Consider the following 21501-nt stretch of genomic DNA (forward strand, 5'->3'; position numbering starts at 1 on the left):
CCAGTATAAATATTTCATGTTATGCTGAAATCACCACAGATGTCGTCGCCCTGGTGCCTGGGACTGCGATATGGTAGCTTTCTTTTCGAACGCTAAAGGCTAGATGACGTCAGAGGGTAAAACGAAGTGTTCCGGACAGTGCGGCACATTTAGCATTCGCCGTGAAATCCGCCATTGACTAGACATTATGCGATCGGATGGTGATTTCAAAAGGCTCACGCAACAAGCAATGGCTATGAGATCTACTGATTTTCAACGCTGTAACAGGGCACCGTGTTAATTTTTAATAAGACTTTAGCGCATCCCCTTAGCAAGTGGTTTCATTTAAAAATGATTTAGTAAAACCTGTTAGCCCATGTAAAGTCTTAAACATAATATGTCATTTACAGGACGTGCGTCAGGCATACACATAAAGCCTTTCGGACATTTGGGAAGAACTTGTCTAACGCTACTGCTGACAGACCTGTGCGTATGTGTATGATTGCATATGAAGTATATCAACGCCAGTGGCAGGACAGACTTGAGCTGCTGCACATACTACGTTCATATATTCAGCCGTCGAAACTACGCAAGATCGCGAATGACTTGCCGGTGGCCTTTATTAAAAACGAAAGCACGTCATTAATGCAGGAAGTTCGTTTTGTCGCGCCCGCGCCGTTGCCATGACAACGGTAGCCCGGGTCGATTCAAGCGACCTATGCGGCCCATTTTGCATCCATCGGCTGACATCAATGCCGGGCCAAGCCCATACTGGACATTTCGTGACGTCCGCGCACGCGCTCATGGGGTCCGGGTGGAGCAACCACGGACAGCTCCAGGGCGACGCAGGCGAGCCTTCAGCGCATGCGGTGGACAGAGCTCGATCTCCCTCTGTCGCAATGACATGGTTGTGGCCTGTTTAAAAGACCATCACTGTTAAAACTGGGAACTGACACTTCACTGCGCAGATTATCCGATTCATATCGAATGGCAGTTCAAGACGAATTTCCCCGGCATATTGGTGCCATGCCGTAAACAAGGCCACTCGCTGCCTACGCCACCAGAGTGGTCATATCAGCGCTGACATCACATGCCGCTGGCACGCTGCCTTCGTTCAACCGATCACAGTTCGGATCCACAGCCCGTGAATCCAGCGGACTCTACCTGCATGCCTTGCGACGATTTCTGCCTCCCGGCGCAACATAGCACACTGCCAGCTCCCACTGCCAGCTCCACCAAAACGCCACCTCTAAGTGATACTTTATTCGATAACGTGTGTGAATACATTTTGAGAAAGGAACGCCAACAAGTACACTCACCCACCCCTGCGCATGCAATCTACGCATCATTGCATACCGATGCACAATACGCAACACAAAACTCACATGGAAACAAACACAATTTGAACACATACAAACGGTACAAACCTAACCGATGCTCAGACAGATACAAAACGCCGACTGGCCGGCGTCCGCCCCATTCCGATACCCTGGGCAGTCTGACAACATTCGAGTACCGCCGGGCCGGCTCTGGTCGTGTTCCGTCTACCCGAGCGGTGCCTACTTCGTCATTTGCACCGGTGCGGTCCTCTTCCCGCGGCGATGAATATACAGCAGCGCGCCGGCGCCGGCGCCCGAACATCCCAGCAGCAGAGCAGCCGGCACCGTCCCACACTCCTCGCTCTCAGGGTCTCTCTCCCTTGCGCGCGTCGCGCCGCGCCGTCGGTCGCGTCGTTGACTAGTGCGGTCCCAGTCGGCGGGCAAGCTCCAGCGGCATCCCTGGCTAGCTGGGAGCGCGCGCGGCGTCACTCCCGGCGCGGCCGCCGCCGGCGCGGAGACGCCGGCGGCGCGTCCCCCTCACCGCCCGTCGCCGGCGCCTCATCACCGCTGCCCTGCCGCCGACCGAGCACGTCAGGGCCGGTCACCGCAGCTTACGCAGCTCAGATCGGGACCGGCCCACTTGCCAGCACCGCGCAACAACAGGGCCACTCATACTCAGGGCCACAACAGGGCCAACGCAGGCCACTCATAGATAACGCCATGACCATAATTTGAGTTTTACGGTCGTTCAACCGCCCTATGACGCACTGCCCACGTCAGCACAAGGGTAAATCGTCTTGGTATCACTGGGGTCGAACTCACATCACAGCACACCAACTCCCCCCCCCCCCCCAACATGAAGCAATACATACCTTCTGTTCTTCAGTCTCCTCGGACTCGTTGGCCGCGTCACCGGCCGCCTTCGGCTCCTCCCTGGCCTCCTCCTCCTCGCCCTCCGCCTGTTCCTCCTCTTCCTCCTCGCCCTCGGCCATTGGCTCGCCGTCGCCAGTCGCCTGATCATCGTCCTCCGGCTCGTCCGTCTTCTTACGCATGGCGGCCGTATCCGTCTGTGGTGACGTCATCGTGTGCGTCACGCCGCGCCACGCCGTGCTGCACGCGACCGGCGACGGCAGCGGTCGCGGTGCTGCACGCGGGGCCGGTCCGCGCCGCCCGGGCGGAAACGCGCCACATTGTCGCGACGAGCGTCGACGTTTGCGCGGTCGGAGGTGGACGGAGGAGGCACAAAGTAATCGGGCGTGCCGCCAGCGGCACCTATCAGCCAGCGGCAGATAAGGCACGGCAGCGCGGAGTGACGGCGAGGAGAGAGGACAGGAGAGGGAAGGAGAGGCGAGGGAGACAAAGCGACGCGGAGGAGACAGCGACAACGAAGAGTCGCTACCGCCGACAGAGACATCCGCAACCGTATTACGACTATGAGAACATTCCAACGCTTATACCTGATGCAGTTGCACACAGAACAACCATTATCGTTTCACGCAAACAACTGCTTGAGCGCAGGAATTTCAACATAAGAGCCATACAATAACACTAAGAGCGTTTAGAAGCGCAGAGCACATGACATGCCGTGTGATCGTTCTGCTCACACCCACTTTCCTATCGGGTGGAACCAAGGGGGTCGAGTACCATGTGGTAGAAACTGAGTACTTTAACTGGCGGTTCAAACCACGGACATTGCGATGTTCATGGCCTCAGTTTAGCTGCACGCGTCGACCAACCACTTAACAACTGTCCAAAAGGTGCGTCATTTGCTCAAGGTTTAAGATGCTTGTTTGCATTCAGTCGGGACCTTCTGAATGCATGAATTCTCAAGATCATGCCCACGTCAGGCAGCGGTTATTGCATGGGCCCTGAAACCACCACACGATGGTCAAATTCGAGGTCAACGGCAAAATTTTGCGGCAACAGCTTAACGTGCCGCAATGCTTCGCACGATCCGCTTTGCCCTCTGACGTCACCTGAGGGGACAAACAGCGAGAGCCCAAAGCGACACGAACTCAACCCGGCCCGGAGCCCAAAGCGACACGAACTCAACCCGGCCCGGGTGAGTAAATCGGAAGACAGGTGCTCTAACCAGCTGGGCTACCGGCGAGGATAACCTTGTCTCGAGTGCCAACCATTTCTGGAACGAACTGTTGCTGTTTTCAACCGTGCATGTCGAATCTGATACATTTAATTTCTCCAAATGATAAACGGGTGATAATATGCAACGTGCATAAGCTCAACTACAGCACACCATCCGTGTCTAAAGCTGGCGTTCGCCGTGTCTGCTCGTGTCCAAACCCGGCGTTCGCCCGTGTCCGCCCGTGTCTACCCGTGTCCGAGGCCGGAGTTCGCCCGTGTCTACCCGTGTCCGAGGCCGGCGTTCGCCCATGTCCGCCCGTGTCCGAGGCTGGTGTTCGCCCGTGCCTGCCCGTGTCCGAGGCTGGCGTCCGCCCGTGTCCGCGGCCGGTACGTCAGGAAGCGTTGTCGGCGCTCACCTTGGCCGACCCGGAGCAGCAGAAGAAGAGCACCAGCACCAGAGGCAGTCCGATGGCGATCACATACACAGCGTACAGCCACGGGCGCTCGTTGCTGTACTTGAGGAAGCGGTCGAAGAGGCCCGCCTGCGGCCGAACGGCACACGGTCAGCCATCAGACCGGGTCGAGGCCGAGGTCGGGTCGGGTTGGAGTCAGGCGGGGCCTCGGCCCGCGTCGCCCGCACTGTGAGCCATTCCGCCGGCACGAAGTAGAAGCCAGACTGACGCGAACGGCAACAGTGTAATGGGGAGTACGGCGCTTCTCGGGCAGCCGGTTCCCACGTAGGCCGGCTAAAAAACAAGACGTGACGCGCGGTGGGGATGCGGAGAGACGATGCCCCTGAATGACCCCTACCCATCCGCTGCCCGCATTTCGGACAGACAGGCCATTTAAATGGATGGCGTTCGCTGGCGTCGTGGTGCACAACGTCGAACCGTCTGACAAACGCAGCAGGCCCGTCATGTGGAAGCCGTTAGCCGCCGAAGGATCGCCCCAGTCACGCCATCCCCATTACACTGAACAGACGACGACGCCGTAGCCGTTGACGACACGGAAGGAACCGGGGACGGGGTACCACTTACGACTGGATGCTCCCGGCATAACGAGCGGAGATTACAGCACACAAATATGGTACAGCGTCCGTCACACACACACACGCACGCACACTTTGTCAAACATATGAATATGTATATAGCTGTATATATATATATATATATATATATATATATATATATATATACATATAAAGCTATATATTTATGCTGCGTGCGTGCGTGCGTGCGTGCGTGCGTGGGTGTGTGTGGGGGGGGGGGGGTGGGGCGTGCCTGTGTGTATGGGGTGTGGGCGTGCCTGTGTGTATGGGGTGCCTATGTGTGTGTGGAGCAGTTAACTTTTTGTCCATGTTTCGACGACCACGGAAAGCTAAATCTGGACCATGTGGGTTTCCGATAACAGGTTCACGGCACGCCATCCGTCCATTCAGCGCAGCTATTGATCCAATAATCTGACACGTGATGTCGACTCAAATCATAAATGTAACGCTACAGACAAAAACTGCAAATGTGCCACAAACAAACGGCGTTGACCCTGGTTCGATTCCACCGAACGCTCGGGCGGCCATCGAAGCTGGTGCCACCGGAAACGATGCCGCAGTTAAGCTTCCGTGCGCGAGAGCCGTTAGTGCCGCGGTGCGCTGAGTCGACCGCTGCGGCTCGTGCCAGCCGGGGCCGGGCACCACGCCCCGGCTACCGCGCACTTCACGGCCCTCCTCCCCTCGCCCCCGCCCCCGCCCCCGCCGCCATACACTCCTCAAGTTCCACGGACACAACACCCAGTTGTGCGCAAATCTTACAACGGGCGCGCAGTGCGATTCCGTGACTGGTGAGTATGTTTGCTGGTGTCTGGTCCACTGATTACACACCCGAAACAATGTGCCCCGCCATTACCATTGTTGCCGTGTTTCCCTGGGCCGGTCAAGGCAGGAGCGATTAACGCCGGCGCCGCCGCGCTACCCAACGCGTTGTCCTGCGGACCCGCCGCCACGCACGTAAAACCACCTCGCCACGCTCCCTAAAAACCCCGCGACCCTCCGACACGGGACGCCAACCCGTCCCCAGAGCCGCCCCTGTCGGTGGCAGCGCCGGCGCGGCCACTCCCAGTCGGGCGGCGGCGGCGCCGCTGCAACCGACACGCCTGGCAGCGGCGGCGGCGGCACCTGCAGCCGAGCGGCCGGCGTCTGGCCGCAGCACGGCTCCCATCGATCAGCAAGCCCGGCCGCCCGGCGACTCGGCCAGAGCCGGCCGGACCGGGGCCGCCGCCAGCCGCGGCGGCTCTGGCCGCGCGGACGGCGCGCGCGATCGGCCGATCGCATGCCAGTGCTGGTCACACGTGTGCGCCCCGAGGTCACACCGCCGCTCAGCAACGTGCAACAACACCGGCTGGTGATCATGGCCGCCGGGGTCCATACCACCCATGGGACGGAAGCTCTTTTGCCACATTTGGCCATGGAGAGCACATGTGCCTGGCGCTTTACACACCACGCCAACGCTTTACGCACCACAACAGTGGTTGGCACACCTCCGCGCTTCAAACAAAACACGCTCGCGCGCCCCGCGTGGCGCGGGGACGTAATGAGCCACCCGTGCCAGGGCGACGTACTGCCAGTCACTCCGGGGATGTCAGCATCAGCTGAGGCCAGCCCAGGGGTGGTCAGCTCAGCTGAGGCCAGCCCGCGGGTCGCCGCCGCCCGGTCCGACCGGCTCCCTGCGCCAGGAACGATGCCTCGCCGGCCGCCCCTGCGCGGCTCACCTCCTTGCTGTATCGCTTTTTGGACTTGAGGTGGAACGTCTCCTCCATGAACTGCTGCGCGTCCACCAGCGAGTCGGTGATGAGGACGTTGTCGAAGTAGATGTTGTCCGACATGGACCACAGCTCGACGCCCACAGCGCCCTGGGGACGGGGAGCAGGGCGAAGGGTCAGCTCGCCATCGGCGAGGGAGACGCCGCATGAACCGACCCGTGGGACCAGCCATCGGCCAACGGCCGCGGCGAGATCAGCGAGTGTGGCCATTATCTCATGATGTGCTGCGAGGCGGCCGGGAAGACTGCGGGAGTGCTGCCTCTAGTTAGACGGCCGCTGCTTGGAAATATAACATCACATAGCCGCCTATCCGCAACAGAAATATGGCAGAGGGTAGAGGATTTCACAGGGCTCAGAAACTGCATTGGACATCAGCGCGCAACGACCTCAGATTACGGACATAACTACAAAAACTGGGCCAGCTGAATCACTCCAGCACAAAATATTCCGAAACAAAAACAGCACCGACACTCTGTTGGTCATTTGGGCACAGTGAAACATCGTGCCATCCATATTTGAGGCAAATTCCTTTAACCCACGGCAGTCTAGGGTGGGGCTGAATTGACAACATCCTGTAATTATAGTTCAAGCTTTGCGAACGAGCCACCTGATCACAACCAAGCTTCGCACACCTGTCACATGATCGTCTGATTTTGCCTCATCACTGCTGACAACAAACACGTTCACGACGAGGTGCGTTATAAAATATGAAGCCGTCAGTAACAGCCTATACAAATGTGGACGCACTCTCGTTGCAGCTGAAATTTTACGTCACTGTCTGCGGCTTTATCAATACAGGCAGCAAAGGTTTGCCTTGATAGCTGGTACTGAAGCCGGGACAGCAGCCACGTCACCATGTCATAACAAATGGTCATCGCTTGTAACGCTCCTCGCTTTAGTCAGTCAGTTATTGAGGCTTGAAGGAGGCCTGGACGCTGACCTGGCGTGCCCGCACCTTGTTCATCACACACTGCAATGTGTTGTAAGCACGCAGATGGCGTAAAATCCCGTGGTTCTATCAATACACGTCATCGGATAGAGTGCACGGTCATTGTCATAGGATGACCTAGCCATATTTTGTTCCGACCCGATATGACGTCAATTTCATCTTCAGCTACAGACAACTTACAGTAATTTTCTGCTGCAGAAAATACATTATTGTGTGGTGCTGACCGCACCGTTCGCTATGCACCTCTGAGACCGCTCAAGTGTGGATGTTGTGTGGTGCGCTGTCCCCAAATCAACCACACGAAGAGAATCACATTTTACGTTTTTTTCGTGGCGTGCGACATCAATGTGGTCCACCAGGTTGTTTCGGGACAAGGAAGACCCGGGCTACCGACTGGTCCTACAATGTCATAATCCGGCTACGGGCTCCACACACGAGGACGTCCTCGAGCTGGCCACACTCCAGGCCATCTCGTGTGGCGAGAGGCCTCCAGCGGCGGCGAGCCACGTGATGCACACCCCGTCACTCTTGGTATCACAACAGCCGCCACAACGCCAGCCACCCAGAAGGGCCCCGTCACTCACGATCGAGGTCATTTTGAAGGGCTCGGTGTCCTCGAAGTAGTGTGGGTTCTCGATCCGACGCGGCGCCCACTTGCCCTTGTAGGCCGGGTTGTCGATCATGGGCGCGCGCCACTTGCCCTTGTAGGCCGGGTTATCGATGGTGGGCGCGCTCCAGGGGCCGCAGCCGGGCGCGTCGGCGCAGCTTGGGTTGCTGATCAGCGGCGCCTCCCACTCGCCGTCCATCTCCGTGTCCCTACCGGGTCCCGACGGGGTCAGGCGAGGGGCGATGCCGGGTCACGGTGCGGCTAGGTCACGGTGCAGACGGGTCACAGTGCGACTAGGTCACGGTGCAGCCGGGTCAAGGTGCGGCTAGGTCACGTTGCGGCCGGGTCACGGTGCGGCCAGGTCGTGGTGCGGTGCGGTCAGGTTATGGTGCGGCACGGCCAGGTCACGGTGCGGCCGGGTCATGGTGGGATCACGCGCCGGACTGGTTGTGCCACATTGGGAACAGGTCACGGCGGCACCAGACAAGGGATGGGGGCATCTCAAGGTCAGGCCACACTGGGCTGTTGATTGGGGTTTTCGGGCGCGCCGACAGCAGTGGTCATTTGGCGTTCAAGTGGGATTCGACCATGATGGGGTCAGATGCGGAACCTGATCGGGTGACGCTTAGGTCAGGTCACGATGAGGTCAGTAAAAGTGGGCTCGGGAGTACGTCGCGGACGGATCAAGTCATTGCGAGGCTCAGTGTAACAGCGACCACTCAGTGCCACCAGGCCAGTGGGCTGAGACAAACACTAGTGGTGCCCCGTTTGGTGCACAGCACCCAGCACAATGGCCGCCTGCCTCCTGCCAGGTCAGCCGAAGGGAGCTGGAGCAGCCTGTGAGGCCCGGCCCGTCTGAGGTGTCACGCGCAGCTGACGGTGTGCACCGCCGCGTCAACGGCCAGCATCGGCCATCGACCGATCGACCTCGGCACCCGTCCGAGGCCGGCCACGTCAAGACACGGCACCCGAGCGTCCGACAAACCGGCGGCCAGCTGCAGTCAGCACGCCGCAGCCGCGACCGCCGGCCCAATCGGCACGCACCAGCCGCAGCCGAGACACGCCACGGCCACAGCCTCGGGACGGCCACTGCCGAGCCGCGTCTCACATAACGAAGGAGGCGGTGCAGAGGCGTCCCGCTCTCCCTTCAGCTCTCCTCCTCCCGCCCATTCGCCGGGAGCACGGCGTGGAACACGCGCCCCAGGCGGGCCAAGACCGAGCGAGCGGCTAACCTCGACACAGTGGCACTGCCGTCACGCTCACAGCCCACAGCTCCGACGCACCGCATGCAGCGCCGTCGGCCGACCCCTCCCCCAGCGATCGGGACGTTTGAACACAGGCTGGGGCCGTTGGCGCGGGCCCCAACGAACAGCGTAGTCAGTGCTGCAAAGGCCACGCCCGGGGCCCTGGTCTTAATCAGTGTCAGAGCATCGATCAATACGATGAGGATAAGTGACTTGATCCGAGCGTTTCGATATTTCATTTAGAAGCCGTGACGTTCATTCTGTAGATCTGCTCTTCGAACAATCCTCGCGGGCACCTTATCGGAATGTCACAACCCTACAAGCCACAAACTTTCCTACCGACACCGCCCAAACGCGACCCAGGCGTGTGTTCCCTCCTCTTCACTCCGGCCCCAGCACAGCTCCCCCCAGCACGACCCCCTCCTACCGCCGGCTCCCCATCCGACGCGAGCTCCGCGCCAGCCCGGCCCGACGCCAGCTCCGCTCTCCTTCCACAGCACCACCGCGCGGTCCGCCGGCGCTCCACTGACCAGTCTGCCGGCTTCTCGGCGTCGGGGTCGGGCACCATCTCGGGCTCGTCCTCCAGCCAGCCGTCGGGTCGCACCGCGTCCTGGTCGACGATCTTGGCCGGCGCCTCCTCGTCCCAGTCGTCCGGCTTCTGCGGAGCGCCGGTACGGTCAGGCACGGCGCAGGCGGAGGCGGAACGGAGCCTTCCACTGGCGGGCGTCGCTAGCAGCCGAGGGCGGGGCCGAGTCAGGAGACGGACCCGAGACAGGCCGGGAGATAGGCGCAGAGGCGGCTGAGCACAGGTCAGGAGACAAACCAGGGGCCTGGGTAGAGATGAGTGTGGGACATGGTCAGAACAAGGGCCATAGGAGAGGATCACGACCAGACCGGCGGAAGGATCACCATATAGACCCAGGGAGGACCGGGGCGGAGACCACGGGATGGGTGCGAACACAGGCCACTGGCGGATCGGCACACGGGTCAGGCCCCAGACCGACAGAGCGGCTGGCGTCCAGTCGCGGCCAACCCACCATCGGTCGCAGCGCGGTGACAAATTACCGTGGCAGCGCGCCCGGAGGCGAGCACCGTACAAGTCGGCGGCCGAGCTGAAAGCCGTGCTGTTCTGCGGCTCAGCGACTGATGACCACGCCGAGCAGGGCTCCCGCGCTTACGGCTCCCGCAAAACCGCGTCGCCGCCGGGCTGGCGGTCAATCACCGTGACTCGGCTCTCGCTTCTCAGGACAGGAGAGCCGCTAATGTACCCCGAGGGAAGCCGAAGGCACGTCGCTCGACAGGACAGTCAGCGGCGGTGCGTCGCGCACGACAGGTGGCGCCGACTCCCAGCCACCTCCCGCGTCACCATCAGGGTGTCCAGTAAGGTCGCCCATCTGGCCAGAGTCCAGTAAACTCGCGAGAACGCAGCCAATACGGCCCCAAACAAATGTCGCACATGAAGCTCCCAGACCGCTCCAGCATAAATGCACATTACTATAATCACACCGTGGCCGTCGCTCTACCACCCGCCAGTCCACACCACGTGGCCCGTTGCTTCGCGGCCCGGGCTATGACGGGCCCCGGGCGCGCCCGCCCAGTCCGCAGCCGGCGGGAGCGCGGAGCGGTACTGACGGTGGCGTCCGGGTCGGGGACCTTCTCGCGCTCGTCCCAACTGGCGGGCTTGCTGTCGGACGGATCGTCGATCATCTTGGGTGGGTTGACCGGCGGCGTCATGTCCTCCAGCAGGCTGCCGCTGTTGACCACCTGCAGCGCGGCGACAGCCGGGTCAGGTCACACAAGGGGCCCGGTATCTGGGGTCGGCCGTAGTCCGTGTCAGCTGCACCTTAGTCCGCGCCAACCGAGCTCGGTCACGCGGAGAACGACGGACAGACTCAGGGCCACGTGGGCTTGGGGGAGAAAGACAGCGAAAAGCAATAAGACATCAGGTAAAGGAATGCCGCAATGGGGGGGGGGGGGGGGGGCGGAAACATCAAGATCACTCTGACTGTTGTTTTGAGGCTTTAGAGCGCGTTCATTTCTATGATCATTTTGCGCCCGTATATGGAAAAATGGAAAGACATGTAGGCAAAAACCAAGGCAGATGGCCGACATAGATATGCAAGGATGCGTTATCAGGATGCTTTGTCAGCTCACGGCTTAAAGACCACACACTGCTTATATTTCCAGTCTGCCGGCACCAATCTTTTACAATGCAAAGGCAACAGCTTTACGCATCACACAACGGCCAACAAACCCGCCCGTTTCGTGCCGAACTTCAAAAGGCGACCGTGCACGCATCAGACGCCGCACAAGCGACCGTTCGTGAACGGCAACCACCAGCGGCGAGATCTCGCTATGCTCGACGCCGCCCAGCTGGGTGCCAGACTGTCGAACAAACACGGACGCCACCCAGCTGTGTCAAGAGGCGCCCGCGCGCCGCCCGCAGCGGCGGCCCCCGCCAGCCGGCCCACGCACGCGCCAGGATTATCGCTGATGAAATGGGCAGCACGCTCCGAACGGCCAGATCCGTCACGGCACGAGGGGGGCTCTGGCTCCGGCTCGGCTTCGCCTCCCATCCCCTCTCCCCGGACGCATACGCGCCCGGCCCACAGCCGATGGGATGGTGGCCGCAGTGAGCGCGCCGCGCCACGCTCGAGAGGCCGCCCAGCTTCGGGTCAGATAAGAGAGGCGGCGTCGAACAGTCTCCGCCAATCCGGGGGCGGCTTTAATCGAACGCCGGCGGCGCGACCCCGCCCCTCCCCTGTCCACGGCACCGTCCGATCGAAGGCTCGACGTTCACGCGTGGGCGCCTCCTGCGGCGCGGGCCCGTCGTCGCAGCGGAGGCCGGGTCGGCATCACGTCCGACCACGGACCGGCCAGCGTCAGCGCCCGGCCGGCCGGCCCTCTCCGCCGCGCCACATCAAAACACCAGCCTTGCGACGGCGCACATCTCACCGCGTCAAATCCGCCTCACCCAGTGGCCGTCGTGTGGCAGGCCACGGTGGGGTGAGCGAACGGTCAGTTTGTATTCCCACCTGCGTTACGGGCGTTTCCCTCCCACCTGTCCGCGACCTGCGACAGCGATACAGCACCGCCGTACCGCCGACAGCCCAACCTTGTCGTCCATGTAGATCTCGAACGAGTTGTCGGGCCGCACCACCAACCGGTACAGGTGCGTCGCCTTGTCGGAAAAGGCCGTGTCGATCTGGCTGGTGGCCCGCTTGGCGTGCTTCTCCTCGTACTCGCCCGTGACCGGGTTGCGGTGCCGGAAGATGAAGTGCAGCTGAAACGGCGGCCGCACAGTCAGGCGGCAGATCGGCGCCGGCCGTGCGGTACCGACGCACGCCCGTGCTGTGTAGCTTGGGGCGATTTCGGGTACCTTTGCCAGCCTGCTGACGGGATAGGACGGCACACAAAAGCCGTCAGCGCCGCGGTAGCTCAGGACAGCACTGTTGTGGGTACTTGTAAAATCCTGCCCTTTTGTCAGGCAGGAATGCCATGGAGGGTTCTACACGTTGCACAGAGCCACGACAGAGCAACTCTGGGCCGAGATGAGGCTCTGTGGCCAACTCACTTCCCACTCAACATGCTGCTCAGGTCAAACAATGACCCCGCTCCGGAACACGCAAACCGTGCCAACGCATAAGTAGTTCAGCATTTTCCTCTTGTGCAGTGCAGGTGTGGAATAACTCAGCATTGCCAAGGTTCTAAGAGCCCACAGCAAAATAGTGTTTTGAAAGCACTTTAACATTCCAGGCAGATATTGTGCAGCACAGTACTATCTTAATTCCACCGCCCCAATCATCTACTGGAACAGTGACATTCGCATGGCAGCCAAACGCCAAGCCCACAACTGCTTATAACCGAGCCCCGCACAACAGCCCGCACGCTCCGTCCGCTCCAGCGCTGCCCACCTTGTGATCGTTGCCGCACTTGTCTGGGCCGAACATGATGGTGTAGGGGGTCTTGTCGCGGAAGGCGGCCGGGTCCAGGTCGGGCGAGTCGGACAGCAGCTTCAGGTAGGCGCCACCGCACTCCTGGCCGTTCTGCAGGTTCACCTGGACGCAGACGAAGCTCCGTCGGCCTCCCGCTCGAGAGGAGTCAAGTGCACACCAGGAGGCAGACGTGCACCACCTGGGTGCAGCCATATCCTCCTGGGTTACGGCGCACCCACATCTTCATACGACGAGACTTAAGACGTGCGGAACGCGACCAAAAAACTAAGTCAACATCGGACGGAACATTTCAAGCTGCGTTTTCAGAGAAGCATCATGCTTTAAAAGCTAATCGAACGGTTTATTTCCAGACGATTTGCATGGTTCCGAGCGCATGGAGAGCACAGCTTGTTCGCGGTATCCAGAACCGGGCACCCACGTCATGCCCTTGTAGTTCATCTGAGTTTTGCCTCCGAGTCTTCCCCCTCCCCGAGAGGAAACATTTTACGTACGGTATGATACTACAACACAGCCACCCCGTGCTAGCTTGAACCCCTTCTAACCAGTTAACAGGCGGCCTTTGAACGTCAGTCGGGCTGAACGATGCGGCAGGTCGAAGAACCATGCTCAGCGCCGCCTGCTCACCTCGTACTGCACCACCAGCGGCTTGCTGATGAAGTGGAACGGCTTGCTGAGCCGACTGCTGATGGCCGCGTGCTTGGCGCGCGACTTGAGCACCATGCCGCGGTCGCCCTCCAGCGCGTACTGCTGCAGTGGCTCGATCGCCCACTCGCCTGCGGGCGGCAGAAGCGAGGCATGGTCTGAGCGACGCCTGCGGGGGACACACGGCTGGGACGCCACACACGGGTGGGGTTAGGACGGCGAAGCGATGTGGGGGCGGGGCCCCGCCGCTGGCGATCGCCTGCCGTGTGCGACGGACACAGGCCCAGGGACACGCACGCACGCACGCACGCACGCACGCACGCACGCACGCACGCACGCACGCACGCACGCACGCACGCACGCACGCACGCACACACACACACACACACACACACACACACACACACACACACACACACACACACACACAAAGCGAGGAGCTGGGCCGGCGCTGCCTTTAAATGAGTTATACATACTCACCTTCAATTAAGCATACTTGCTTTCAAACAAGCATACTCGCACTCCTAAAAAACCTTTTCCTTATCGAAAATGTGCAGCATAACTCTTGCAGCATTACCTGGGTGACATATGGCAATGCAAAGCCGTCAAATGGACGACGGGCCGGAACGGGCTGATCGGTAACAGTATTCAACGCGCGCCATTCACCGAATTAGGACAGGGAACGACCGCGCTAATGCGACGTCTCTTTGCTGCGGAGCAGCGCATTCACGCTTCATTTTGCCGTCCGAAATACCACAGCTCCCCTGAACGTACCGTCATATTTGGCGATCTCCTCGTCTGTGCCATCCTTCTTGGCCTTGGAGTGGACCCAGCGCTTCTCGAATGCCGCAGGGTCGTCAAAGTGCTCCGTAAAATAAGCATCACGAGGCACGATAGGAGAAGCGTATGGGACTTTCTGTGCTGGTTCCTCGTCCTGTAGCGCAGGTGGGACATATTTGTGTTACAATGAAGGACACATAATCGCACCTATCATACACTAACTGCTAAGACACCAAATAGAGACAGGGGGGGGGGGGGGGGCTAAAAGGTGAGTATTTCCTACAATAATTTGCAGATGTTGACATTAAGGTTATTTTAGCATAACAAACAAAAAATGCTGGCCTTGAATAGTTCCTGATATGCTAATTTCTGATGTACACTACTTCAAATACATAAATCACTAGCCTAACCAGCACACATTTCTTCTTGATGCACGAGCTGTCTTCAGATATCAATCACAAACTGCTAAGACTCCATAAAAATATACAAAATCAAAGCAAATAAATAGGACCATGATATTGTGAGTCGAGTGAATGGAACCTCACCTCTGTTTCAACAGTAACATCGTCATCTACTTCTTCCACTGACTGCGGCCACACACTCCCCACAACCAGGAGCAGGCAAAGCAGATGCAGTGATAGTCCATGCATTGTTTTGTACCTGAAAAATTGAGGTTTTCACAAACATGACAAATTGACAATTGCTTTACATTGAACAATCTTGTGAAAATGAAAAGCATCACACCAGTCACTCATGAAGAATGGTAAAAATATGGACAAATGTGATACAATTCAATGATATATGCAGCTAGAAAGGGAGGCCAAAATAAGTTCATATAATGGCCCAGAGTTGTTGCATGTGTATCAGGAACAGATCCAATAATGGACATTCAGAAGGACCAAAACACGTTTGGGAAATTCCAAATAAGTGACAACTGCAAATATAATACACAAAAACAGCACAATGTTTCTGGCGTCATTTTGGGACAAACCACGACTGCAGCCCTTGTGGATTCGCCCTGATTCAGTTGATACTGAGGTATTAAGAGGGATCCATCAGATACCAGCCCCTTCCCTAATACTGGACAACTTCTTACAAGACAAGTTGGCACAATGCCAGGAGTTGGCCTGTATCGATGCAGACCCTCACAAACACAAGAGCATCCCTTACTGACACAGAGGTTCAAAAATTGGAACCAGTTTAGTACAACAGTCTGGCTTACCAGGCCACATCAAAATAAGGACATTGGTCCCATGCCTGGCATTGGGTCCCCTGACTGATATAGGGTCTCCCATTGTGTCATTTGGATCCTTCCATTGTTTTTTTTTCTGAATCACCATTCATTGCTTCATTAATGTGTTTGACCCATTAAAGGGACTGATGACAGTAAGGGTTCATTAAACTCAATATTCAACAAATAGGACCCAGCCAACTTGGGGCCCCTTGCTAACATGGCATTTTTTGTTAGGCACTGTGTGACCCTAGCTGATGCAGGGATCCCTTAGGAGCCCCAAACAATGGAAAGGGACACTTTGGGATCACTATCAATGCAAGGGGCCCTTGAGAGACATTTGAGGCCTATGAGGCTTAGTATCACGAAAATGAAGATGAGGTGGTCAGGCTGAGAAGGGAAAATGGCTAGTGCTTTTACCAAAATACACAAGCAAAATGGCTTCTCCATACAATTTTTCCATATTCCAAAAAGATACATGTTGCGCCAGATGCCTAAGGAATTTTGGTGTGATGAACCTCCAATTTATGTATACAAAACTTGGGCCAGGTCTGATTATGTCGCATTTTCACATATTTTCCACGAAAAATGCTTTCAGAGCAGTTTTGCCAACCATGTTTACATTCCAACTTGGGCTCCAGCCCCCCTCCCCCCCCCCCCCCATTGTACGAAACGTTGGTGTTTCTTGGTATTTTATCCCCAATATATTTTGTTCTCCACGAATATATGCTGGCAATAATATAAAAAACTGTTCTCTGTGAGGATTATGAGATGAAGGCAAGCTGTTCGTGAAACCTCGACAACATCGCGTGACAGCCACACGCCTAAACGAGGGATACTGCTTGCGGGTTTCAGCCGAATCTTTCTACCATATCATACACAATCTTTCCTTCCAATGCACTCAGTGCCCAGCTCCACTGCTGCTCACCAGCACACGTTAAACCCACCTACAGCTCACCAACGACACCGACGCGCTCAGACGCCGGGCCCGAGCCCGCACTCAGAACAACGTCTCTTGGCGAGCCAGGTAGAAGCGAGAGAACAGAAAATATCTCGCATTCGTCACGATTCAACGTTTCTGGACTGCTCGCGAAAAAACGAAAGTACATGATCTCACACTACCATGCAGCCCTAAATGTAGCGTGAATTGATCATAACCTAGTGAAAAATATTTTTGATCACTTTTAAACAGCATCCTTATCAAATATGCATTTGAAGCTATCAAAAATGGAGGCTGTATAGAAAGTACAATGGTGGCGTGAAATGCCATCCCAAGCGCTCTCTTGGGTACGAGAAAATCCACGGAGACTCGGCTGCGAGGGTCTCCAGCTCTTGTGGAGGATTTAGCATTGGAGAGAAAGCACATTCTCCACCACGAAATCCGAGCTGAATGTGTGATGAAAATATATAAAAGAGGCACTAAAAAACATGGAATTTGTTATCGCTCTACGTCGCCACAGAATTATAATCTGTGCATAAAGCTAAAGCAGGGTTTCTTGTTCTACATTGAGCAGAACTTTTGGTTTTACATCTAACTAATCATTTATGTTTTTGAGATCTGCATCGTATTTCGGCTGTTTTTTGCCGATACATAACTTTTACGAAATCATTAAGGTTCCAAAAAAGGCAATGTCAGGCCTGATAAAAACTTGCAGCACTCTGTCATTAAAGACTGCTGTTCAGTGTGCTCCAAGCCATTTCTATAGCCTTTCAACGTCCTTTGAAGGAGCAGCATGCAGAGCTATGGTGAGCAGTGATAGCACAATTGGTTGATAATATGGATAAAGGCAATATATAAATTCACCTCAAAGTCACACACTCAGAAAAGTATTGTCTCAGACTCAACGTCGGTGAGTAGATGTAGCGATGCCGACTTTGCATGCTGACTTGCTCAATAAGGAAACAATTCCCTGGCCCCTTCCACATTGACCCATGAGCCCGGATCACAAGCGGCCTGATGTTCCAGATAGAGTAGTTTTGTGCATAACTTCGTGGAGCTGGTGAGCAGAAAACAATCCTGGTGAGCAGGGAACTGTTTAATCCCAAGTAAATGGCGCCAACCACGCTCTGCCTGATTCTGACCGAGTTTCTTCTCAAAGTAGGGGGAGGGGCATCCCACTCTGCTAAGTAGGACACTACATCCCTGGTTCCAAATTAAGTGTACCTAGGTCAGTAAAGGCCTGGGCAGGTATCACATTGCTCCAGAATCGTTCCCTTAAATGAAAAAGGTCGTACCTTGGCTAGAACGTCGCTGCATTACCTACTATGTCCCAGATGCCCCTATTTATGTTATTGTGACTTGCATGGCATTTCAATGATAGATTTGTCACGCAATGCACAATTGTTCAACAGGTGCACACAGTTTCAAACATTGGGATCTATCAGCCCTAAATGGGACTCATAGTGTCCAAAACTTGGGTGCTTCTTGGTGTTTTAGCCTCAAGACATTTTGTTTTCCACAATCACACACCAGAAAGAATGAACAAATTGTTCTCTGCGACGTGTGAGCGACGTCAGGTGAAGGCCAGCTGTTCCTAACACATCGACAGCGTCGCGTGCCATATTCACGACTAAACGAGGGAGATGGCTTGTGGGTTGCAGCCAAATCTCTACCATATCACACACGATCTTTCCTTGTAACGCACTCGGTGCCCAGGTCCGTTGCTGCTCACTAGCATACGTTTAACCCACCCACCATCCAACAACGATACCGAAGCTCAGACACCGGGCCCCGGACCCACACTTAAAACAACAGCTTCTCTTGACGGGCCAGGGAGAAGCGCAGAGAACATCTTGTACATGTCATGATTCAATGTTTCTGGATTGTAGGTAGAAACCATTGTAAAACGATACAAATTGATAGGAAAGCATATCACGCCACACAAATATGTACCTGTAAACATAGCACAAATCAATCATATATTGATAAAAATTATTTCAAATTCTTTTTAAATAACACTATCATTAAAGTTGCATTTGAAACTATCAAAAATAGACATTGTGTGGAAGGTATAATGGAGATGTCATACACCATCCCAAACACTCCCTTGGGCCCGCGCGAAACCATGGCTCCGCGAGTCTCTGGCTCTGGGGGAGGATTTAGCATTGGAGAGAAGGCATATTCACTGCCAAGTAATGAGAGATGAATATGTGATGACAATACATAAAAGGGGCATCGATCAAAAGCATTTCATTTTTTCTATTGATCTACAGGGTGTTGCCATGGCATCATGATCTGAGTTTGACACTAAAACAGAGTGTCCTGTTCTTTGTTGAGCAGAACTTGTATTCTTGTTTATATAATTATTTACATTTTTAAGATCTACCTTCTATTTGAGCTGGGTTTTGCCAATGAATATTTTTTACACAATCATTAAGGTCCTGAAAGACAATATCAAAACCAATGAATAACTAAGAGCAACTCCATCCCTGAAGGCTGCTTTTGTGTGCACATCATTTATGTAGCCTATCCACCTTTCTTGGATGAGCCACCCAGGGAGTGGTGATCACATGACTGGTGGGTACAACATATAAAGGCAATATATAAACTTAGCTCAGCATCATACACTGAGAAATATATTGTATCAGACTTAACGCTAGTGAGTAGATGTAGCGACGCTAACTTTGTGTGGCTGGATTGCTCTGTGAGGAGGAAATGATTCCTTCACTACTGCTGCAGTGGCCTCTGAGCCCCAACCACTCAGCAACCTGACATCCCAGGTGGTGTAGTTTTGTACCTAACTTTGTGGAGCTGGTGAGCAGAAAAATCTTTTAACCCAAAGAAATGGTGCCAACCATGTTCTCCCTCATTTTGACCAATATTTTTCTCAAAGTTGGGGAGGGCCTAGCATCCCATCCAACTAAATTGGAAACTACACAACTGATCTCACACTAAGTATATCTACATCAGTAAAAGCCTGGGTGGGTATCACATTGCCCCAGGATCTTTCCCTTGGGTGAGAAAGATTGTGCCTTGGCTAGAATGTAGCTGCACTATGTAGCTGCACTACCATGCCCCAGATGCTCCTATTTATATTGTGGCTTGCATGACATTTTAATCATAAACTTGTCATAATGTGCTCTGGGGAATGGTGCAGCAGCTGCACAACATCTTAAGCATCTGCTTCTATCTGCCTTAATTTGGACTGACACCTTTACAATAGACTTACCAATACCAACAACTTTCTACCAGCTCCATAACTTTAAAAAATACAGTAGGTGTGAGCATGGACTTAGGAAGGAGGCACGCCCTGAGGAAGCCAGAAAATTGACTACCTGCAAGCAGCCAATCTCCAAGGGTCTTTGCCAATCACTGAAAACAGCTAGAGCATGGTGTTTAGTATCATCTGCTGCCAAAGAAAGTGCTTTAGTGCCAGCCGCAAATGCAGTGCAAATTCACCTGGGTTATTTTGTTCTGACTACAAGATGTGGTTCCTGCTTGATGCGCAGTAATGTTGTGACCGTACACAGTAATGGCGCCAGTGTCGCAGCTGCTATGTGTTTGTAGCGGTCCGATGTTCGGCATCATTATTAGTTAAGTTCCAAGGTACGAGTATAAATAACCCGTTTTATGATTAATTATGACATGTTCTGCCTTAAAAACTACAATTGATGTACAATGCTCTTTTGTAACATGAGGTAGGAAAGTACACCCTGACCGACCATTGTACATCAATTGTAGTTTTTAAGGCAGAACATATTGTTATAATGGTAACACAGGTCATCTTAACATGGGACTTAACTTGCTCACAGTAGGCACCAATATGTACCTACACCTTATTTAGCTCTCACTGCAAGCCATAATTTCAGAATTTTCATCTTCTCCCCCAAGAGCCAAAACCGAATTTCAGGTACTGCCCCCCCCCCCCCCCCCACACACACACTGAGACAGAGGGGCGAAATCTAGTGAAACCCATTTGCTGGCGAATTTTGAGGTACATTTGATAACTTTCCACAGTTAACCCCCAAGCTCAAATTGCAAAACTAAGACTCTACTCTTGAACGTAGCTCACGAGGGATCCTTCAGGTAGTGTTTCGCCAGCCTTCCATCTCAACACAGACGGCGTTCTTTCTTATATCGCAGCGGACGATCTTCCTGATACTCACACCGGCTGTGCCACCTCACTCGTGTTCCAAAAATCTTCGCTGGAATGCTAACGTCTTGAAATTTATAAATGGTTTCACTTTTGCATATTTTGGGGATAAAATCCCAAGTGCAATTATAAAATCCACAACACTATAATTGACGCGAGGACCCCACGACGTCCGACGAAGCTCGTGGAACACCGCAGAAAATCGACAAGTCGCAGAAGCCGGTATGATGACAATAATGGCGCAAATGGCGACTCATCATATTGTTGAGGCTGCTATATTCTCTTCGAATCAAATGCAATGATATCACTCGTCTGTTTCATGCTCGTTCCATTGATATGGTGAAAATTGTTAAGCTAAAATGCCTTAGAGCCTCAATACTTTAGAGCTTTAGAAAATTTAGGGAATCTACTGAAGATTCTACATGCCTCGGTCCCAACAAAATAAAGAAAATATTGTCATGCTAACAAAAGACAAAATATTGTCATGCTAAGAAACGCAGCGAGGGATGACGTGAAGAATGCTCAAGCCGTGTATCATGTACCCTTTAATGTAGGAGGAAAATACGATGGAATATTTTGCTGTTAGGTGAGGGGAAGCTAGCCCAACCCAACCCTTTACCAACCCAACCCTTAACCAACCCAACCTTCCGACAACGAGGAGCAAGAGATAACGAGATTTAAGTGGCATGCGCGCAATGTTAAAAATTGTGACCTCTAATGTAGTCATGTGATATACAGCGTGATGCACGTTTTCAATTATTTTCTCTGTCACTTAAAATATTGTTTTCGTGTGCTTTGTTCAGCA

General features: G+C 54.6%; 1 protein-coding gene across 2 annotated transcripts; it reads right to left on the reverse strand.

Annotated features, from left to right (window-relative positions):
* Nucleotides 1–1227: 1227 nt before the first annotated feature.
* On the reverse strand, nucleotides 1228–20912 carry LOC119107491 (calnexin). 2 transcript variants are annotated; one of them, XM_037230942.1, is made up of 13 exons: nucleotides 20710–20912; nucleotides 14918–15032; nucleotides 14367–14526; nucleotides 13575–13723; nucleotides 12909–13052; nucleotides 12110–12277; nucleotides 10627–10758; nucleotides 9525–9652; nucleotides 7728–7959; nucleotides 6144–6284; nucleotides 3797–3922; nucleotides 2171–2365; nucleotides 1228–1870 (listed from the first exon to the last, which is right to left on the reverse strand). In XM_037230942.1, the coding sequence occupies exons 2-13, from the start codon at nucleotides 15020–15022 to the stop codon at nucleotides 1784–1786; spliced, it is 1767 nt and encodes a 588-aa protein (XP_037086837.1). In that variant the 5' UTR covers nucleotides 15023–15032; nucleotides 20710–20912; the 3' UTR covers nucleotides 1228–1783. The 2 variants fall into 2 exon arrangements, with proteins under 2 accessions (XP_037086837.1, XP_037086839.1); XM_037230944.1 differs by having other exon boundaries at nucleotides 20616–20912.
* Nucleotides 20913–21501: the final 589 nt, after the last annotated feature.

The sequence above is a fragment of the Pollicipes pollicipes genome, unplaced genomic scaffold (genome assembly GCF_011947565.3).
Source record: "Pollicipes pollicipes isolate AB1234 unplaced genomic scaffold, Ppol_2.1 Scaffold_6686;HRSCAF=7923_pilon_pilon_pilon, whole genome shotgun sequence".
NCBI classification, from domain to species: Eukaryota; Metazoa; Arthropoda; class Thecostraca; order Pollicipedomorpha; family Pollicipedidae; genus Pollicipes; species Pollicipes pollicipes.

Excerpts from the sequence above, each read along its gene's own strand:
- LOC119107491 (XM_037230942.1), bottom strand. The coding sequence starts at position 15,022 with ATGCATGGACTATCACTGCATCTGCTTTGCCTGCTCCTGGTTGTGGGG. Across the intron at positions 10,759-12,109 it reads AGATCTACATGGACGACAAG|GTGGTCAACAGCGGCAGCCT; the intron begins GTTGGGCTGTCG and ends GCCGCGCTGCAG. Across the intron at positions 3,923-6,143 it reads AAAAGCGATACAGCAAGGAG|GCGGGCCTCTTCGACCGCTT; the intron begins GTGAGCCGCGCA and ends GTTCGGCCGCAG.